This window comes from Schistocerca gregaria, chromosome 2, assembly GCF_023897955.1.
Source record: "Schistocerca gregaria isolate iqSchGreg1 chromosome 2, iqSchGreg1.2, whole genome shotgun sequence".
In the NCBI taxonomy this organism is placed as follows: domain Eukaryota; kingdom Metazoa; phylum Arthropoda; class Insecta; order Orthoptera; family Acrididae; genus Schistocerca; species Schistocerca gregaria.
The window spans coordinates 943827688-943844891 of record NC_064921.1 but is presented as its reverse complement, the minus strand read 5'-3'; the positions used below and the strand labels follow the sequence as shown (position 1 = coordinate 943844891).

The window sequence follows — 17204 nt, the reverse complement described above, 5'->3', positions numbered from 1 at the left end:
TGTTGATTCATTCGCCTTGCTTACCTAAACATAAGGTAAACAACGACCAGAAAGGTGTCTGCAATTAAAAGATTTAGCATTTTTCCAGTAGAGGACAGATGGTTACTGTGGTTTATAAAAACACCAGTGTGGTTGAGTAGTGAATCTTGAAATAGTTCATGACCCTTCTAAGAACACTACTGCTCCTATGCCTGTGTTGAATGATTGAATTACATAACCGAGCAAGATGGCTCTTTTATTAAGGCATTAGGATCTTCACAAGTTGTCATATAAAGTGGACTTGTTTTGATGGAAGTAGTGTCATGTTTGATCTTGTATTAAGTTTCATATTCTGTAAATTTAACTTTTATTACTAGAATGATAAGGATTGTTTAGTTTGGTCACAAGGATATTCAATTTCTTTTTAGAATCCAAATGACAGTGAAAAGAAAGAAAAAGATAAAGCCCCGTCTCCATTTGAAGCAGGCAAGAAGGACGTTGAAAATGGGAACAACCCACAGCCTAATGGAATCGTACAGAATGGACTTGGAGACGATGACAAAGGATTTAAGTAAGTATCATAACATTGGCTGGGGAAGATGAGTATGTGTAAAAAAGCATTTTTCTATTGTCACACACATAGGATTGTGTCCTCTTATGTTTTTACTATTTCTGTGTTCAGTTTTGTTTTTTGGGTCCTCATATTAATGATATCAGTTTTTTAATAATTTTGTGCTCTTCAAGTTCTTATGGAACAGACAATTTTTCTCAAAAGCTTCATTCATATCTGGTACAGATTTCGAAATTTTAGGATGGATAAACTGCAAAGATGTATGTAAGTAAAAAGTTTTGCAGATACATGGAATAATTTTTGGTAACTCTTTTCTTGATTAGTACATGCAGTGGAATCTTTGTGTATTCTTCTTTCTTCCAGTGAACATTTCGTTTGTATTTGAAATTTTTGCTGCTTTCATACGAGCTTATTTTTACTGAGTGGTGAATAATGTTAAATCAAGGTGACACAGTGTACATCTGCATGTTATAAAGAATGCTTGGGGGGGGGGGGGGGGGGGGGAGGGGGAGAGAACCCCAAGATATCCACAATGGCAAATGTTTTCTGCTTCAGACACAGTCTAAAATGAAATACTCTGCTTTGTTTACAGCTTCCGTATTATGTCACTACACATGTATTACTGTAGATACTCTTTCATCTGCTGGATTCAGAACACATTGATCCATATTATATTGAAGACCTCACATTGTCTCCATTAAGTTTCTTCTTTTTGCTGTTGGTTTTTCTATGATGTTCATCTTTCTGGCTGTAATGTGAAAATGGCGAGCCATCCAGTATTTTAGTGAATTTTGAAGTGTATATTTTGAGGAATGTAAGCAACAATATCGCATTCAGTAACAAAACAGCTTTACTGCAGTACTCTACATCAGTCCTAATAGAGCTTGGAGTCCATCAAAAGGCTCCCCAGTATGGACTCGATCAGTCAACTACAGCCTTTTTGTTCCCCATTCAGCTGCAGTTAGTTCCATTTGCCATTGTTCCATTTGCATTAAAGTATGTGCATTATATCCAAGAAACGATTTTTGACTAATTTGGAAATGCTATTAACTTTTTCATGTGTTGTGTGAAGTGAAAAACATGTTGCATTGACAAGCTAATATGGTACGGAATGTAACTCTTGCTACAGATGTTGCCTGCCAGTTTTTTTGTTTGTTATGTATGTACTATGGCATTTATTAGAATCCTTAGCTCTTACTAAACTGAATGTACAGCTTGAAAGAGAGAATCCATCAGATTTCTGTACATGTATTAACCACTCAATACTCTTCGTTTCTGCCTTCTTCACTACGACTTTCATTCCACAATTTGTTTTATTGTTATTCTTTTTCCTTATCAGTGAGATAATCTTCACCCTTAATAGGGTTAAATACATTGTATTACCAGTTTCTTTGTGTAATCATGATAGCAATCGACATAATATAATTTAGACTAAGACCAGTATTACACTATCAAATTTCTTTGTCAAAGATTTGATCAAAGATGTGATCAAATATTCCTCAAATATATTTGACAAAGATCTTTGATGTGGCGCTAAAAGTGATATTTTATAGTGTCATATTTTTTGTCATAGTTCAAGATGACTGACGACAACAGCAGCAGCTTGTTATTAACTGCAGCAGTTGCATTTACCACAATTACACTATGTGCACATGCAGAAGAGAAGAGGGGCGGGGGGAGGGAAGGAAACGTACGTGTGTGAAGCTGTGGGTTTCACGACGACATGATAAAAGCATTGAACAAGACTTGTTTAAGAATGGATGACCATACATTTCTGTATGTGCTCAGTGAAGTGTATCCTCATATCACAATACTCACTTAAGAACTGCTATATCTGCAGAAGACAGTCTCACTTTAACACTACAATTCCTATCTACAGGAGATGGTTAGGTTAGCTCTCCAAACTTCTTTATCTGTTTTTGTATTCACGTTGTAAAGTGCCTCATCAGCTTCATACACCTCTGTTAATTTTGTAGTTGTTGCTACACACCAATTGTATTTACTGGCAATGCTTATAGAAACTCTACAGATGACAACGCTGCAGCGATGCTAGTGCTCCACGTGGTAACATGTCACATTGCAGTGAACAGAAGACAAGTGACTTCTTTGATCAAATCTACAGCGAGGCCCCAGATTTGATCAAATATTTGATGACATTTGGCGAAGTTCCCTATTAATCCATCCGATTTCTTTGACAAAGAAATTTGATACTGTAATACTGGCCTAAGGAACCCTCATCGACTTTCTTATGTTAATCGACTGATGAGGCGAAGCATCATGACCACAGCCAGCCAGTGTGAAATTGAATGGCACCTCGTGGCTTTGCAGGCATATGATACAGTAAGGGAAGTACTGGAATATAAACAGAGCAGATGTATGGGGAATCTTGCTAATGATCATGGGCCACAAATAGTGGAAATCACTGACATGCAAAGAGTAGATTGTTGTGGACTGGTACTTGCAAACAAGCATCCCAGATATGGCTAAACTATTTGAGTGTTGGCGGGCTACTGTCATGAGAATCTGTGGAAAGTAATTGAAGTATCGTGAAATGACAAATAGGTAACATAGGGTTGGACATTCACACCACATCAAAAATGTGGAGGTCAGAGGTTTGCTTAATCTGTAAATTAGGATAGACAGGCATCTAATAACAGAGTATTATGCTGAGTGTCGGATCACACCATTTAGCTCATATTATTGAATTTGGAGCTGTGCAGCTCCCCTACATGTCTCAATGTTCACCCAATGATGATGTTAATTAAGACTCGAATGGGTATAGCGTAATTGAAATTAAACTTTGAATTGATGGAAATTTTTCATGTAGTCATATTTCTTGTTATACCTGGGCTATCATGGTGTCCAGATAAGTCATCATCCAGGTGTGGCTGATTGAAACCCGCTCCACACCACAAGTATAGGCCTATGGGAACAGAAGTATGTAGTATTCACCTGGGTTTGAATAAGACCTGTGGAGGCAACAGAAGGCACCATGGCGACAGTGGAATATGTGAAAGCTATTACAGATCTGCATTACTTCATGCTTGCTGCCAGTACTGCCTATGACAGCACCTTTCAGCGTGATAACTGCAGTGTCAAAGGCCCAGTATTGCGAGTGTTAAGAGGAGCACAATAGTGGAATCAGTTTGATGATGTCTTGGCCACCGTATCCACCTGATCTAAATCTAGCGGAACACATCTGGGATGACAAGGGTTACTAGCTTGGTGCACACAAACTCCTATCCTGTAATTTATGGAAATTATGTGACCTCTGCGTAGATGTCCAATGCCACATACGTTCGGAAACCTAACAAGGACTTGTTGAGTCAATGCCTTGCAGGGTCACTGTGCTTTTGTGTTCTATAGTTGAAGCAATGTTTATTAAGCATCAAGTGATTATGTTTTGCCTCATCAGTGTATGTATGTAGTAAGTATGTACTTTTCCTTAACTGTTGCTCTTTCTTTTACAGGTACAACAAGGACCAGTACTCATTAGCAAGGTGAGATGAAATTTCCAAAATGGAAAATACAATGAAAATACTGTGGTATGAAGATAATCTTAATTTGTATTGAAAATATCAGTAATATTTATGTGTTGATTTATGTAGTTCTCACTTGAGAGTGTGTGGTAACATGAACTATGTTGCATTTTGTTGTTGGAGACTATCAGTTTTTTTTTTGTTCCAAGCATAAGGCTTGTAAGAAAATGTCATATTTTCTCTAGACATAAACAGCATTGCAACGTTGTCCAGAAACAGTCATAATTAGCTCCTTTTTCTTTTTAATTATGCATGCACCTGTTTTCTTTCAAAGAAAATTCTGTAGTGCAATATTCACTACAGTGTAATGATTAAGCTGGCGATACTTGTAACATTTTCTTCACAGTAGGCACCACAGTAAAAATTAACTAAAAGAAGTGGAGAAATGTCACCACCTTACTACTTGTGATGGTGTAACTTGCCAACTAGAAGATCCAGCACGCCTATTTAATTGGAGCGCATTACTGATGTTGTTCTAAACCACTGGTTGTCCACAATAGTTGTTAATCTTCTTTTTGTATTACCCATCCAGCCAGTTTCTTTCTTAAACAGTATTCATCCAGTATTCAAATTTATCTTCCAACTTAAAATTAATTCAACTGCATGGATAAATAGTTGAGTCTGCCACATCATTTTAATACGCCAGGAAGTTTCACACATAAAAGACGTAGAATTTTGCAGGTTTTTATAGCCAGCAGCTCGTTCTTGTGGCAGCATTTTTTAAGCATGAGGAAGAGGGACGAAGGAAAAGGAATGCTGAGGTTTAGGAAATGGAAAGAATTCCATTACCTTGCCTATTTCCTAAACCTGGGTATTACTTTTCCTTCATCCCTCTCCCTTTCTTTTCATTCCTTTCTGTCAGGAGTAGAAGCCACTGGCTCCAAAAAACTTGTGCATTCCATATCTGTTATGTTTTTTCTCCTGCCAGTGCTTGGTGAATAGTTTTCTTTTCTTCCCCCCCCCCCCCCCCCCCCCCCTTCCAATTACATTATATTTTCAGACATTGATTATTTTTGTCTGGGCATGCTGGAAAGTAATGGCTCCGAATCATATATGTAAAAACTCAAAATATTTTAAATGAAACAAATGTTATTAACATTAGACATCTGTCTTCATGTCTACGTAATTATTTTCAGTGAACACAGCAGCTGCTTCTTCATTTATTCTAAAGTAAAAGATTTGTCAAATTACAGTCTTTCTGTGGATGACTGTGCATTTGTTGATATCATTATGGTAAAAATTTTGCCTTTGTTCATGGAGCCACCATCTCACCTCTGCTTATACCACTTCATCACAAGCAAAGTGAAGTCTCTGAAAGTATTCTTTAAGTTTCGGGAATGGGTGAATATTGGTTGGAGCCAAGTCAGGAGGATGATCAAAGTTAGTGAACCCAAGGAGTCAGATTGTTTCATATGTCACAGCACTCATTTGTAGTGTGGCATTGTCATGCTGAAGGAGAGGGTACTCCACGTGTGGATGAGCTCTTTGAATTTGAAACACTATGGCAGCATGCCCTAATATTAAAATTAATTCAGTTAGTTTATAAACTTTTTATGTAAAAATCTATAATATATCTCATATAACATCTTATTGTGCATTGTATGACAGCAGTTGTTTCTTCATATATTCTAAAGTACAAGATTTTTCAAATTATGGTCTTTCTGTGGTTGACAGTATGATATTTATACATTACTTTGTACTTCAGTTCAGAGCTATGAGTGGTTAAACTTCGTACACCCTGGTTTGATGGAGTATTGCAGGCTTGTGATTGGACTTCACCTGTTTGTATTAATTATCCATTGTGCATTTTTTATTACTGTACACCAGTGAGTGTCTGTGCTTAAACAGGTATTAAAGTATAGACATTGCTGTGCCAGATCATTAATGTTTACACCCATCCCCTTTATGTTGCATCACATAAGCAGAAATTGTTTACTTTCTTTATGTTTGGTTCATCTGGATTACCATTGCAAAATCTAATGTTGTTGTATAAAGATAACCATTTGCTCCTAAGTTTGCCATCAAATGACAATTTTTGTAGAGGAGCTATCATTACTGTAATCAAACTACTTGGTGAATTTTTTCACCTCCAAGGACATTTCGTTGTTGATTATCTACTTAATAGCTTTCTGCATTGGTGCTTTAAATGATCATAAACAATGTTATTTAAACAGAATGCAGTTAGTGCATTTCGATCTTTGTGTGTGTTACTAACATTCACCTGTGTTGGTGTGTGACAGAATACATAATGTACTAGGATTTAGTTAATGCGAGGGAAACATACGCGCTTAGGTTCTACTCCATTGGGATATTTTGCAATAAAATGATTGTGCAGTAATGAAATGGTTACTCTGGCAAGGTAATGAACTTGCCTCTCGAGAACGTACTATTAACACACTACTTACCCTTCCTCCATGCTTCCTCTACATTTTGTACATGGGTTGTACTGATACTTAGAGAAATTATATCATGCTCAGTAGTATAGGGATAACAGTATTCCTTTTAGCATCTGTAGACTGAAATGTTATGTTGGTGTGCCAAGTGTTGCATAAAGTATTCTCCATTCGCAATTCTGTGACTTCCAGTTATCTGTCTGCATTTAGATTACGTATCCACCCCAGAGTCTTTGAAACAGATGAAATCTAGTCATTACTTCAATTTACATTGGTCAAAAATTGGAAATAGCCATTCTCACTTCAGCATTTAATGACTGTTTACAAAGAAATCTTCGAATATTTGAAGATGAATCCGGTTACCGGTATTGATAAAGAGGATCAGGCAGTGATTAAACTGCTGGCCTCATGTTTGGGAAACTTAAGATCGAAATTGCTGCCCTGCTTCAGATTTATTGTGTTACCTATATTGCTTAATGCTATAGTTGATTTCCTGTTTGTCCTCTTTCAGTATGTGTTCATGCTCCATTTCGAGTGACCTCAATGGTGTTTGGTAATGTTATAGTTTTCCTTTCTTCCTCCAAATAGTAATTAAAGAAGAAGGAAAGCAGAGTAGCAAATGTTTCTACATGTAATTAATTCTTAACTTCTTCCATAACAGTGTATGGCACAGTTAGGAGGAACTAGAGAAAAGATGAGCTCATTGTGCTGCATAGTGAAGCACTTTCAAATTCTCTTATCAGTTTACCTTAGAGGCATTATTTGCCTGACACCTTATTTCATCATCAAATGCAAACCGTGTTTTATATGTAGCTGACACTTCTTAGCATCACCAACTTGACATCATAAATATAAGGCAACGAAAACACACATGCTAGGTACTCAGCCCTACCAATCAATCCCACATGAAAATTTTAGGCATAATTCCGATAGTACGCAGTTATGGGCTTCTGAAAGTACAGCTTTTAAACTCTTGTGTGCACAGTTTGTCACTTGCTCTGCCCCAGTACAGCATCCTAATGCCCAAGTGCAATGTATTATAGATTGGCATGACAATGAGAGCTCTGCTCTTTGAGGAATGTTGGAAGCTGTGGAAGAGGCGGGGGAAGATGGACACACTCATCCAGTTTTTTTACTTTTGTTCAAGAACACATTACTTCATATGAAGAATAACATTTAATATGAATAAGTGGTGTGCAAACCTCACTCGTACATACATTCAATGTGGAACCTTAAATAGTAACCCCTATTTTTATTGTATATTTGGATTCCCCGTGAAAAAGTATGTAACTTATGCATGAAATTTCTTTGTTTCATTATAGACGATGCTGTAATATGCACACATGAATATGGGGTGACACTTGTTGCAAAACAGTAATATCTCGCTCAAAAATACACATCTGAATAGGAAAATCAAAGTACGTTATTTGATATTTGGGAAAATGTTATCATGTGACTCCATTTACCTCTTGAAATGCATTCTTAGACTACATTTAGCATTATCCAGGTACAACAACATGGACATAGTAGTATCGTTGTTCCCTTCGTAGTGCTTAATTTTGGCGAGTCCTCTTTCACTGTCTCGGGGTGGTTAATTACCGAGAGTCTCCTTGCCTGTCACAAGTGTTTCAGCGCACAAATGTTCGAAATATTGTCCGTAGTTTCTAATGCACTTCGCAACTCTGTGTCTGAATGACAATCCAACATGTATTAGTGCCGCTGCGCTGTTATTTTCACATTCATTGCGAATTTGCTGCTGCCTATCTTCAAGGGTTGTTGGTACATCAATGTAAACTCTCTATTTTAGCCAGCCCCACAGGAAAAAATTGGAAGAAGTCAAATCGGATGAACGTGGCGATCTTGTTTGAGGACCTCCTTGTCTATTCTATTGACCCGGATAATTCAGATTCAGAACTTATCAAACCAGTCGTTCATAATGTGCTGAGCCTCCATCGTATGGAAACCATACATTGAGTCTCGTTTGAAGTGGATCTTCATCCATTACTATGGGTATAACATATCCACAACTTAGCTGTACATTTGACCAGTCAGATTACTTTCTATGAAGTGTCGGCCAATTACCAGTGTGCATAAAATACCGCACCAAATGTTAACACGTCATGGATCTTGATGTTCAACTTTTCATACCCAGTGGGGATTCTACACTGACCAATAATGCATATTATGTCAATTCACTTTAACACAATTTGCAAAATTTGATTTATTGGAGAAAAGTATATGTGAAATGAAGTAGTCATTGCCTGCCAGTTGTTCCTGGAACCAGTTACAGAAGTTGAGGCGATTGTGCAGTTCTTGATGCAGCGCTAAATGAAATAGATGTCGTTCGTGTGCATGCAGTATGCATAGAACGCTTCTTTGGAGAATTCCTGAACCTCGCACAATTTGCCAAGACCTAGTATGAGGATTTGCAGCAATCGCAACTAAAATATTCACTGTGTTCTTTCGTTTGTCGCAGTCCGTGGTCAGACTCTTTATCTAGGTTCAACACTTTCCGTTTCAACAAACAGGTGGACAATTCTGCGAAACTTCGTTGCAGACAGAACATGGCTGCCGGGGAACAGAGTAGGATACCTTTGACGATCTTCGCAGTGATATCAACCTTCTCAGCAATTGTTAAAATCGCGGAACAATTGCGACAAGATGTTTACAGTCCATATCATTGACATAACATGCATAGCTTGTCTGCTGACTGAGCACTTGATCATAGTGTGTGTGCTTCATTTGATTGTGGGAGGTGTGTCACATGATAGCATTATCAAAAATACCAAAAAGTGCTTTGATTGTCTTAATTGGATGTGTGTGTGTGAGAGTACCGTTTTGCAACATTTGTCATCTCATTTCCATGTTCGCCAATTACAGCGCTATCTATCATGAAAAGAAAGAGATTTTTCATACAGAAGTTACATATTTTTTTCTGGAGAATCTAAATCTGCAATAAAAAAAAATAGGGGTTCCTATTTAAGTTTCCAAAGTCAGCCCCACTCTGGTCTCTGGGGTGGTGCAGGCGGTCAAGCGTTATGTTAATGGACGTCTCTCTTATATTCCAACAAATAGTTTTAAATGCCTCACCCTGTGTGTGTGTGTGTGTGTGTGTGTGTGTGTGTGTGTGTGTGTGTGTGTGTGTGTGTGTGTAATCTCTCCCTCAAAATTAAAATGAATAAACAGAAGCAACTGAAGAATAATTACGAAATTAAATTAACGATTTTTATTTATAATTTGATCATGCCAGTCACTTTGTAAGAATAACACATCTCCTGCAAATGTACTCCACTTTAACAGTGTCAGTTTTAAAACCCAAAGCAGATAAGGCACAACTGTGTTGTTTGTTAAATAGTACTATGCTGCTACTTTAATAACACTCTCATTCATTTGGTTCATTTACACTGCGATTTTGAATAACAAGATAAAGTTTAAAACTAAGAAATTTCTGGTACTAACTGCAGTGAGAAAGCACAGACTTCAAAACTATGAACAAAGCATGGTACCAATGTCAAAATAGTATTTCACATACCTCTTAGTCGCTCCACTGTACAGCACTTAACACTCGAGCGTTAAGTGGCTGCAATGGAGTGGAACGAGTGACAAACAATGCACATGAAATTTTAAAAGCTAGATTCCTACTTACTCTAAACCTAACACATTAAGTTGCAGACAGGCACAATTAAAACACGTTCACATTGGCCTTTGGCCATAGCTCTCGTCAGGAAAAGAAAGAGAAACACACACCATTTATTCAAACACGCAAGCATAATTCACTCACCCATGACCACCAACTTTTGCTACTTGGACGAGAAATTTGGGATCATGGTCTGAACTGCCAGAGTTGGCAGTCGTGTGTTTGCTTTTGTGAATGAATAGTGCGTGCTTCTCTTTCTTTTTCTGACAAAAGATGTGGCTGAAAGGTAATGTGTGTCTTTTTAATTATACCTGTGCGCAACTTAATGTGTGCTCTTTATGGTATGTAGCACTCTGCATACCTTGTTGATATTCCAACCTGTAGTTTCCGTTGTTTGAAAGCTGTACTTTCAGGGCATACCTGTGTACTATCAGAATTATGGCCCAAATTTTCATGCATTATTGATTGATAGGGCTGTTGCCTTTGTAGTGTGCTTGTTTCTACTTAAATTATGAGGTCAAGTTCTTAATGTTGCCGTATCAGTGCAGGCGTTAGAAGCTGGTACGTCGGATCCTCATTATATGAGGGTTGTTCAGTAAAGAATGATCATTATTTTTTTATGGTCATAATTTCTCGCACTCAAATTTAATCTTATGATATTCTGTTAGCTTAATGTGCAACAAACCTGCTGTAGTAGTTTCATTCTTGGGGCTCTTGGTTCCCGCCTGGGAGAGGCAGGCAAGGTCAGATACTTAAGTATCGCCTACCACTGCAATGTATGTAACACACTGGGAGCAATATTTGGCTTTGAAATTCTGCTTTCGTCTCAACAAATCTTCGGCTGACGCCTATATAATGTTACAGGAGGCCTACGGAGAGTCTGTTCTTCCCTAAAGCACACATTGAAGGTGTTTAAAGAGGGGAGACAATCAATTTCAAAGGAAAGTAGGCCCGTTGCTCCAGTTATTGCTCTTCAGAAGAAAACATAAACACTGCTGCAGTCATTGTGACAGAGAATCGACGAATGAATGATTTTATGAAATTCTGAACACTTCATTCAGTGCTACTCACATGTCGGCGACAGAAAAAATATACGACACGAGTTTGTGCGTGATGGGTTCCAAGACTGTTGATTCCCAAACAGAAAGACATTCGCATGCAGGTCTACGTGCAGTTAAAGTTGACGTTGGAGGAAGATCTGGAGTTTCTTTCAAATGTAATAACTGCTTATGAAACTTGGCTACATCATTTTGATCCTGAGAGCAAACAACAAAGCTCAGTGTGGAAATCTCTTTCATCACTAACCCCCCCAAAAAACCAAAAGTGGTTGCTTCTGCTGGGAAAGTTATGGTCATTTAATTCTTTAATATTCATGGAATGATTTGTCAGCATATTGTACCTGCACAAGCATTAGTAACTGGACAATACTACAGGGATGTCCTGAAAACATTGCAAGTCCATATCAGGCACAAAAGACCACATTCCGTGGAGCAGGCTGGATGCTGCACCACGATAAATCACGGCTGTATATTGCCAATGCCGTTGCTGAATATCCTGCAAAAATCAATGTGGAGTGCATACCTCACTCTCCCTAGTCTAGATTTAGCCTCATGTGATGTTTTTCTATTCCTTAACATGAAGAAACGCCTTCATGGGAGGCATTATCAATCATCAGAGGCAATGGTGAAGACTGCTGAGTCAATTCTGAAGGTCTTCTCAAAAAATGGTTTCCAGCATGTAGTTGAAGACTGTCAGAAACACTATGACAAGTGCATCAGATTCGTGGGAGACTTCTTTGAGAAGGACCATCAAAATTATGAGGATAAGTAAAAGCATATTAAAAAAAAAAAAAAATAAAGATCATTCTTTATTGAACAGCCCTCGTATGTGTCTAGGTCCAGTGTAATTTAAATTCAAATACTTAAATTATGTAGTGACTGGTGATAATCTTGTCTCTTTTTATAGTATTTAGTCATAAATGTTGGGATGAATTTGAGTGTGTCAAGCATTTATCATATTGTTACATAGGCAGTGTTGTTTTAAGCAGCAGTGTGTGTTGCAGTCTGCTATTTCTGCGCAGTCTGTTTCACAATCCTGTTTCTGGAAGTTCGAAATGCAAATTATACTGAGTAAATGTGACAGAAGTGCAGTAACATTCTTCCTCTCTACATCTCATTTGGCACAATCCAGTTGCCTGGTTAACATTTTGAAACTATGGTTTCTGAAGGTTGTGTGAATTCAAGGAATGACATTTTATTTAAAAGAACACCTCTCACCTGTTTTAGGATAAGTACTGGTGAGAAGTTTCCTCGAAACAAGAGTTCATTCCTTTCACTGTCCATTGCTTTTCTATTTTGGTATCTTTCATGATGTTTATTCCGTGTGCTGTGTGTAGATTACCTTGTGTATTGCGTTTACACTCACTGAAATCTTACACACACTTTTACTATGTTGCTAATGCTAATGTACAGATGATTGGTCAAATCCTTCCTTTGTAACTTTGAGTTTTGACCATTCAACTGTTTGGCATTGTTACCGTGTCTCTTATAAAATTACCTCTCTCATTTTATCGTTTGACATGCCTTTCAGTTATTGATACAAGATTTTCAACATGCCTTGCTGGATTTGGAACAATTTCTTCACTTTTATAATGAAATATGCCACGATTTTCTTCACTGTTTACATATTTCTAGATTTTGGTTGTAATGAACTTCGTTCTGTTCTGATAGAAATGTAAACTGTACACTTCTAGGTCTGTATGATGGGATATTTATTATAACAAATAAGTGTGGTAAAACTTCCTATAATGTGGACTAAATAGGTCATGCTGACCTCTATTGGTGTATAAAGGCTTTGTTATTATGAATATCTTATGGAATATTACACGGTGTCAATTATTGAACTATATGGGAAAAAAAATCATCAACTTTTGAACAGTTTGCGTTAGGACGTTCAAACTGCATCATTGGGCTTGGGGCATGATGGGAATTGGTACGCGCATGCGCAGATGTCTTGTTGTTGTCGGCCATTTGCATGTGAAAATGTCACGGTACTGCATGCCTGAGCACATAGCGCTTGTGAAGGCCTACTATGTGGATGAAAGGAATTTGGAATCGAATTCAAGGTGAAGACATATGGTCCAAGTGTGCTAACAATCAAGAATTTTATTTGCAAGTTTGAGAGAACGAGTAGTGTTCATGATGGCAGTGTTAGCAATGTCAGTTTTCCAAAAAAAAAAAGATGAAAAACGCCTGAAAACATTGCCAAGACATGCGCTGTATTTCAATCCGGCCCCAGGAAACAGATCACATGAGCTCCGCGTCATTTGGGATCAACTGGGAGAACTGCGACAAAGTTTTGCTGAAGGCCTGTACCTCTTCTCATCCAAAATTCAAACCCATCTGCCGTTATCTGCTATAGCAGGTTTATTCTGCCAGTACTGTTGTCCACAGAATTGACGAACAGGACTTTGATTTGAGTGTGGTTTGGTTTAGCAATTGAGCCCACTTTCATTTAGATGGGTTCATCAATAAGCAAAATTGGCACACTTCGGGTCTGAGAATCTGCATTTCGTGATTGAGAAGTCTCTTCACCATCAACAGGTGACTGTGGTTTGCAATGTCCAGTCACGGAATAATCGGTCCCAATATTCTTTGATGGCGTGGTGACTACTGAACGGTGAAGGTTTTGGTAAATGATTTCATCCCATCATCCAAAGTGACCCTGATTTCGCCAAGATGTAGCTCCTGCAAGATGGAGCTCAACCCCATCGAAGTAGGAAAGTGATTTCATGGAGGAGCACTTTGGGGACCGCATTCTGTCTGTGGGGTACCCAGAGGCCACTGGCACGGGATTTGATTGGCTGCTGTATTCTGAGGCTCTGAACACATGGGACTCATTTTTGTGGGGCTATATTAAAGACATGGTGTACAGCAATAACCCCAAAACCATTGCTGAACTGGAAAGAGGCGTTCAGGCAGTCATAGACAGCATCGACGTTCTGAGACTTCAGTGGCTCATGCAGAATTTCGCTATTCGTCTGCGCCACATTATTGCCAATGGTGATAGGCATATCGAACGTTTCATAACCTAAATCCAATTATCTGTAGTGGTATTTGCCTGTCTAATATAGTGCGCACATGCTGTAGTTCGTAACTATTTTATGTTTTTTTTTTCTTCTCATGTGTTGGTTCATTCACTGGACATTTTACACAATACTATAGTTAATCACTGTCTAGCATTTGAAAATGTATATAGTCAGTTGTGGAGTTTACAGTGTTTTACTGCCATCTTAAGAAAACACTAATAATTATCAAGTAAGTAACATGTCAGTCATTGAATATATCTGTCATTGATTTTGGTCTGGAATTTCATGAAATTTCAATCACCTACTTTCTCCTCGGAGTGTGAAAATATTTTGTTGGTAGCAGTCTGCATTGGGAGGAATGATCATTGACATAAAATAAGAGGAATTAGAGCTCACATAGGAAAATTTCAGTGTTCTTTTGCCAGCACACTGTTCCCTGTTCTTGGTACGTTTAAAATATACAACCATTTTTGTTGTTTGGTATATTTTTGTAATTTTACAGTTATTTTGTTATAATAGTGACAGAAGTATATTGTTGGGACAAAAGTTAATGTGAAACGTGAAGATTATAAAAAGTAGAAATTTAAGCTCTTCTGTTGCTTGTTGAAACTATTAAATTTCTGTGAACACAATGCTGAACATACTCCTTATCAAATTTTTAATGTATGTTTTTCTTGTGTCCATTGGTCTGTTACATTACCAAACTTCTGTGATGCAGTTATTTATTTCTCAGTTACAAATGTGGGGGGGAGGGGGGGGAGAGAGAGAGAGAGAGAGAGAGAGAGAGAGAGAGGCGGGGGGAGATTAATAGTATAAGCTTCATGTGTTTGGTGGCCTGGAAAGATACTTGGTAATGGGAGTTGCTGTGCTGTGCAGGTGGTGTAGCTGTATACCATACATCAATTACATAGAACACATTGTTTGGCAACAACACTGAATTAACAGCCTGTCATAGATTACTGTCTATAAACATTTGCTTTGTGAATTCATTGAATTAGCACTATGCCGTCCGGCAACACCACAGTGTTTTCATGTGCAAAATGATGGTCAAAGGCCGGCGACACCACAGTGGTGTCGTCTGCATAGTATCGCGTAGTGGCTGGCGACAGCACGTTAGTATCTTTTGCATTCTGTTGGTGTTTTGTTTAGGTAACAATACATTACACACTAAAAGTTTTTTGTTTTTATAAGTACTTGTGCTCTTTGGTCATGTTGGAGGAAAGAGACAATAAGATTATTTACGATGAATGTGCGGACATCTTGTCTGACGTTCCGGACGACTTGGTCTATTGGGAAGAAGACATTGGATATAAAACAAAAACCAAAAGTGAAGCAGAATTGTAGGAAGATAGTGAAATAAGACCAAGATGAATTCAGCGAACACTACAGTTGCTTACTGATTCGGCTGAATCAGATGAAGAGGACAGTGTACAGTGGTCAGACTTTGATTTACCGAGAACCAGTAATAAATTTTAAGGATCCTCGGTTCCAAACATATTGCCCAAATATACACAGAGCGTCAATGATATCGTAGAATTCTATATTGGGAACAATCTAATTGAATATATTGGCAATGAAACCAGCAAGTACAACAGTCAAAATTGCAATAGAAGGAAACGGGATTTAAAAAATGCCAAATTTGTTGACGTTACGGCACCCAAACTTAGAAAATGGTTTGGACTTGCTATCGTTATGGGAATTGTAAAAAAAGCATGGATCGATGATTTTGTTCAACGAGTCCGTTTGTAGACACCGATATTTCTCAAAACGATGTCCTGCAACCAATTCAGACAAATATTATCATTTTTATATTTTCTGACAGCAACAATAAACTGGATAATGCCAACCGACTTGTCAACGTGCAATTCGTAATTGATTATTTTTCCAAAAAGTTTAAATAAACGTTTAATCTTACTCAAAACAACCCAAATTGAAGGAACTATACCGTGGTGTGGGCAGTTAAATTTTAAAGTTTACAATCTGTCGAAAACTACGAAACACAGCATACTCATTCGGATACTGTGTGATTTGAGTACGGGATACATTTCCTCATTCGAGATATATTCCGGCACTGGACAGCCCTTAGCAGAAACAGTGATAGAACTATTCACACCTTGTGGTGGAAAGTGGCATCAGCTCTGCATGGATGGTTATTATAATAACAGTGTGGAACTTGCAGAGAAGTTACTTGAAAAGAAACTTCAAGTTTGTGGAATGATATGGCAAAATAGAGTATTTCAAGAAAATTAAAGCACGCAAAAGTCAATGTGTTTGAAGCTTTCATCAACAGAAAAGTGACAAGCGGCCGGTGACAAGCCAAGTAATCCAAACTAGTGCTGCCAGTGAATAAATTTGTACAAGACGTGCGGATGGCAAAGTGTTAACAGCCCTCATAGATTACTGTCTCTAAACAGTTCCTTTACAAATTCATAACTTATAATTATAGCACTTACACATTATTCACAATGTGTGATGCTATCAAGCCTTACAGCTTTGTTTTCTCAGTCACATTAATTAAAACAAGTATCTTGTGTTTAATGCCATTGTCATATAACGGCTTACTGGGAAGAAATTAAGATCCATCAACAAATAGAGAACAACTGCATTTTAAACTCTTAATAGGAGACTTCTTGAAGGGTCCAGTTATGGTGGCTCCTCAAAAGTTACACTGAAAATATAATAAAAAGCACATTTCCTCATAAATATTTCCTTCTACATCACTTTCTTTTTAAGAAAAATGTATTGTTCATACATAAAATCGGGCAAAGCAGTCCCATAATTCTGTTAAAGTGCAGCTCACAGGTTCTTATCATGCAATGGAGCCATAAGAGGACCTCGAATTGATGGGTTAGTAATTATGAATGGGACAAGAAGTCCAAAATCATGATTTTTCACATATAGTTCCATTGTTACTTGACAATAGTGGGAAAAACGATGGAGAGAAAGTATCTGCAATAAGCATACTAGACTATATCTAGTCAGTAGAGCCTTTTCATTA

General features: G+C 37.8%; 1 protein-coding gene across 15 annotated transcripts in view; it reads left to right on the top strand.

Moving 5' to 3' along the window:
- Nucleotides 1-17204, top strand: part of LOC126335395 (pumilio homolog 2-like) — a 550606-nt gene that overhangs the window by 287115 nt on the left and 246287 nt on the right. For all 15 annotated transcript variants that reach the window (XM_049998621.1, XM_049998625.1, XM_049998620.1 and 12 more), the window contains 2 exons: nucleotides 408-550; nucleotides 4021-4050. In XM_049998621.1, the coding sequence (XP_049854578.1) occupies nucleotides 408-550; nucleotides 4021-4050 (173 nt within the window). The remainder of the gene's footprint in view (nucleotides 1-407; nucleotides 551-4020; nucleotides 4051-17204) is intronic.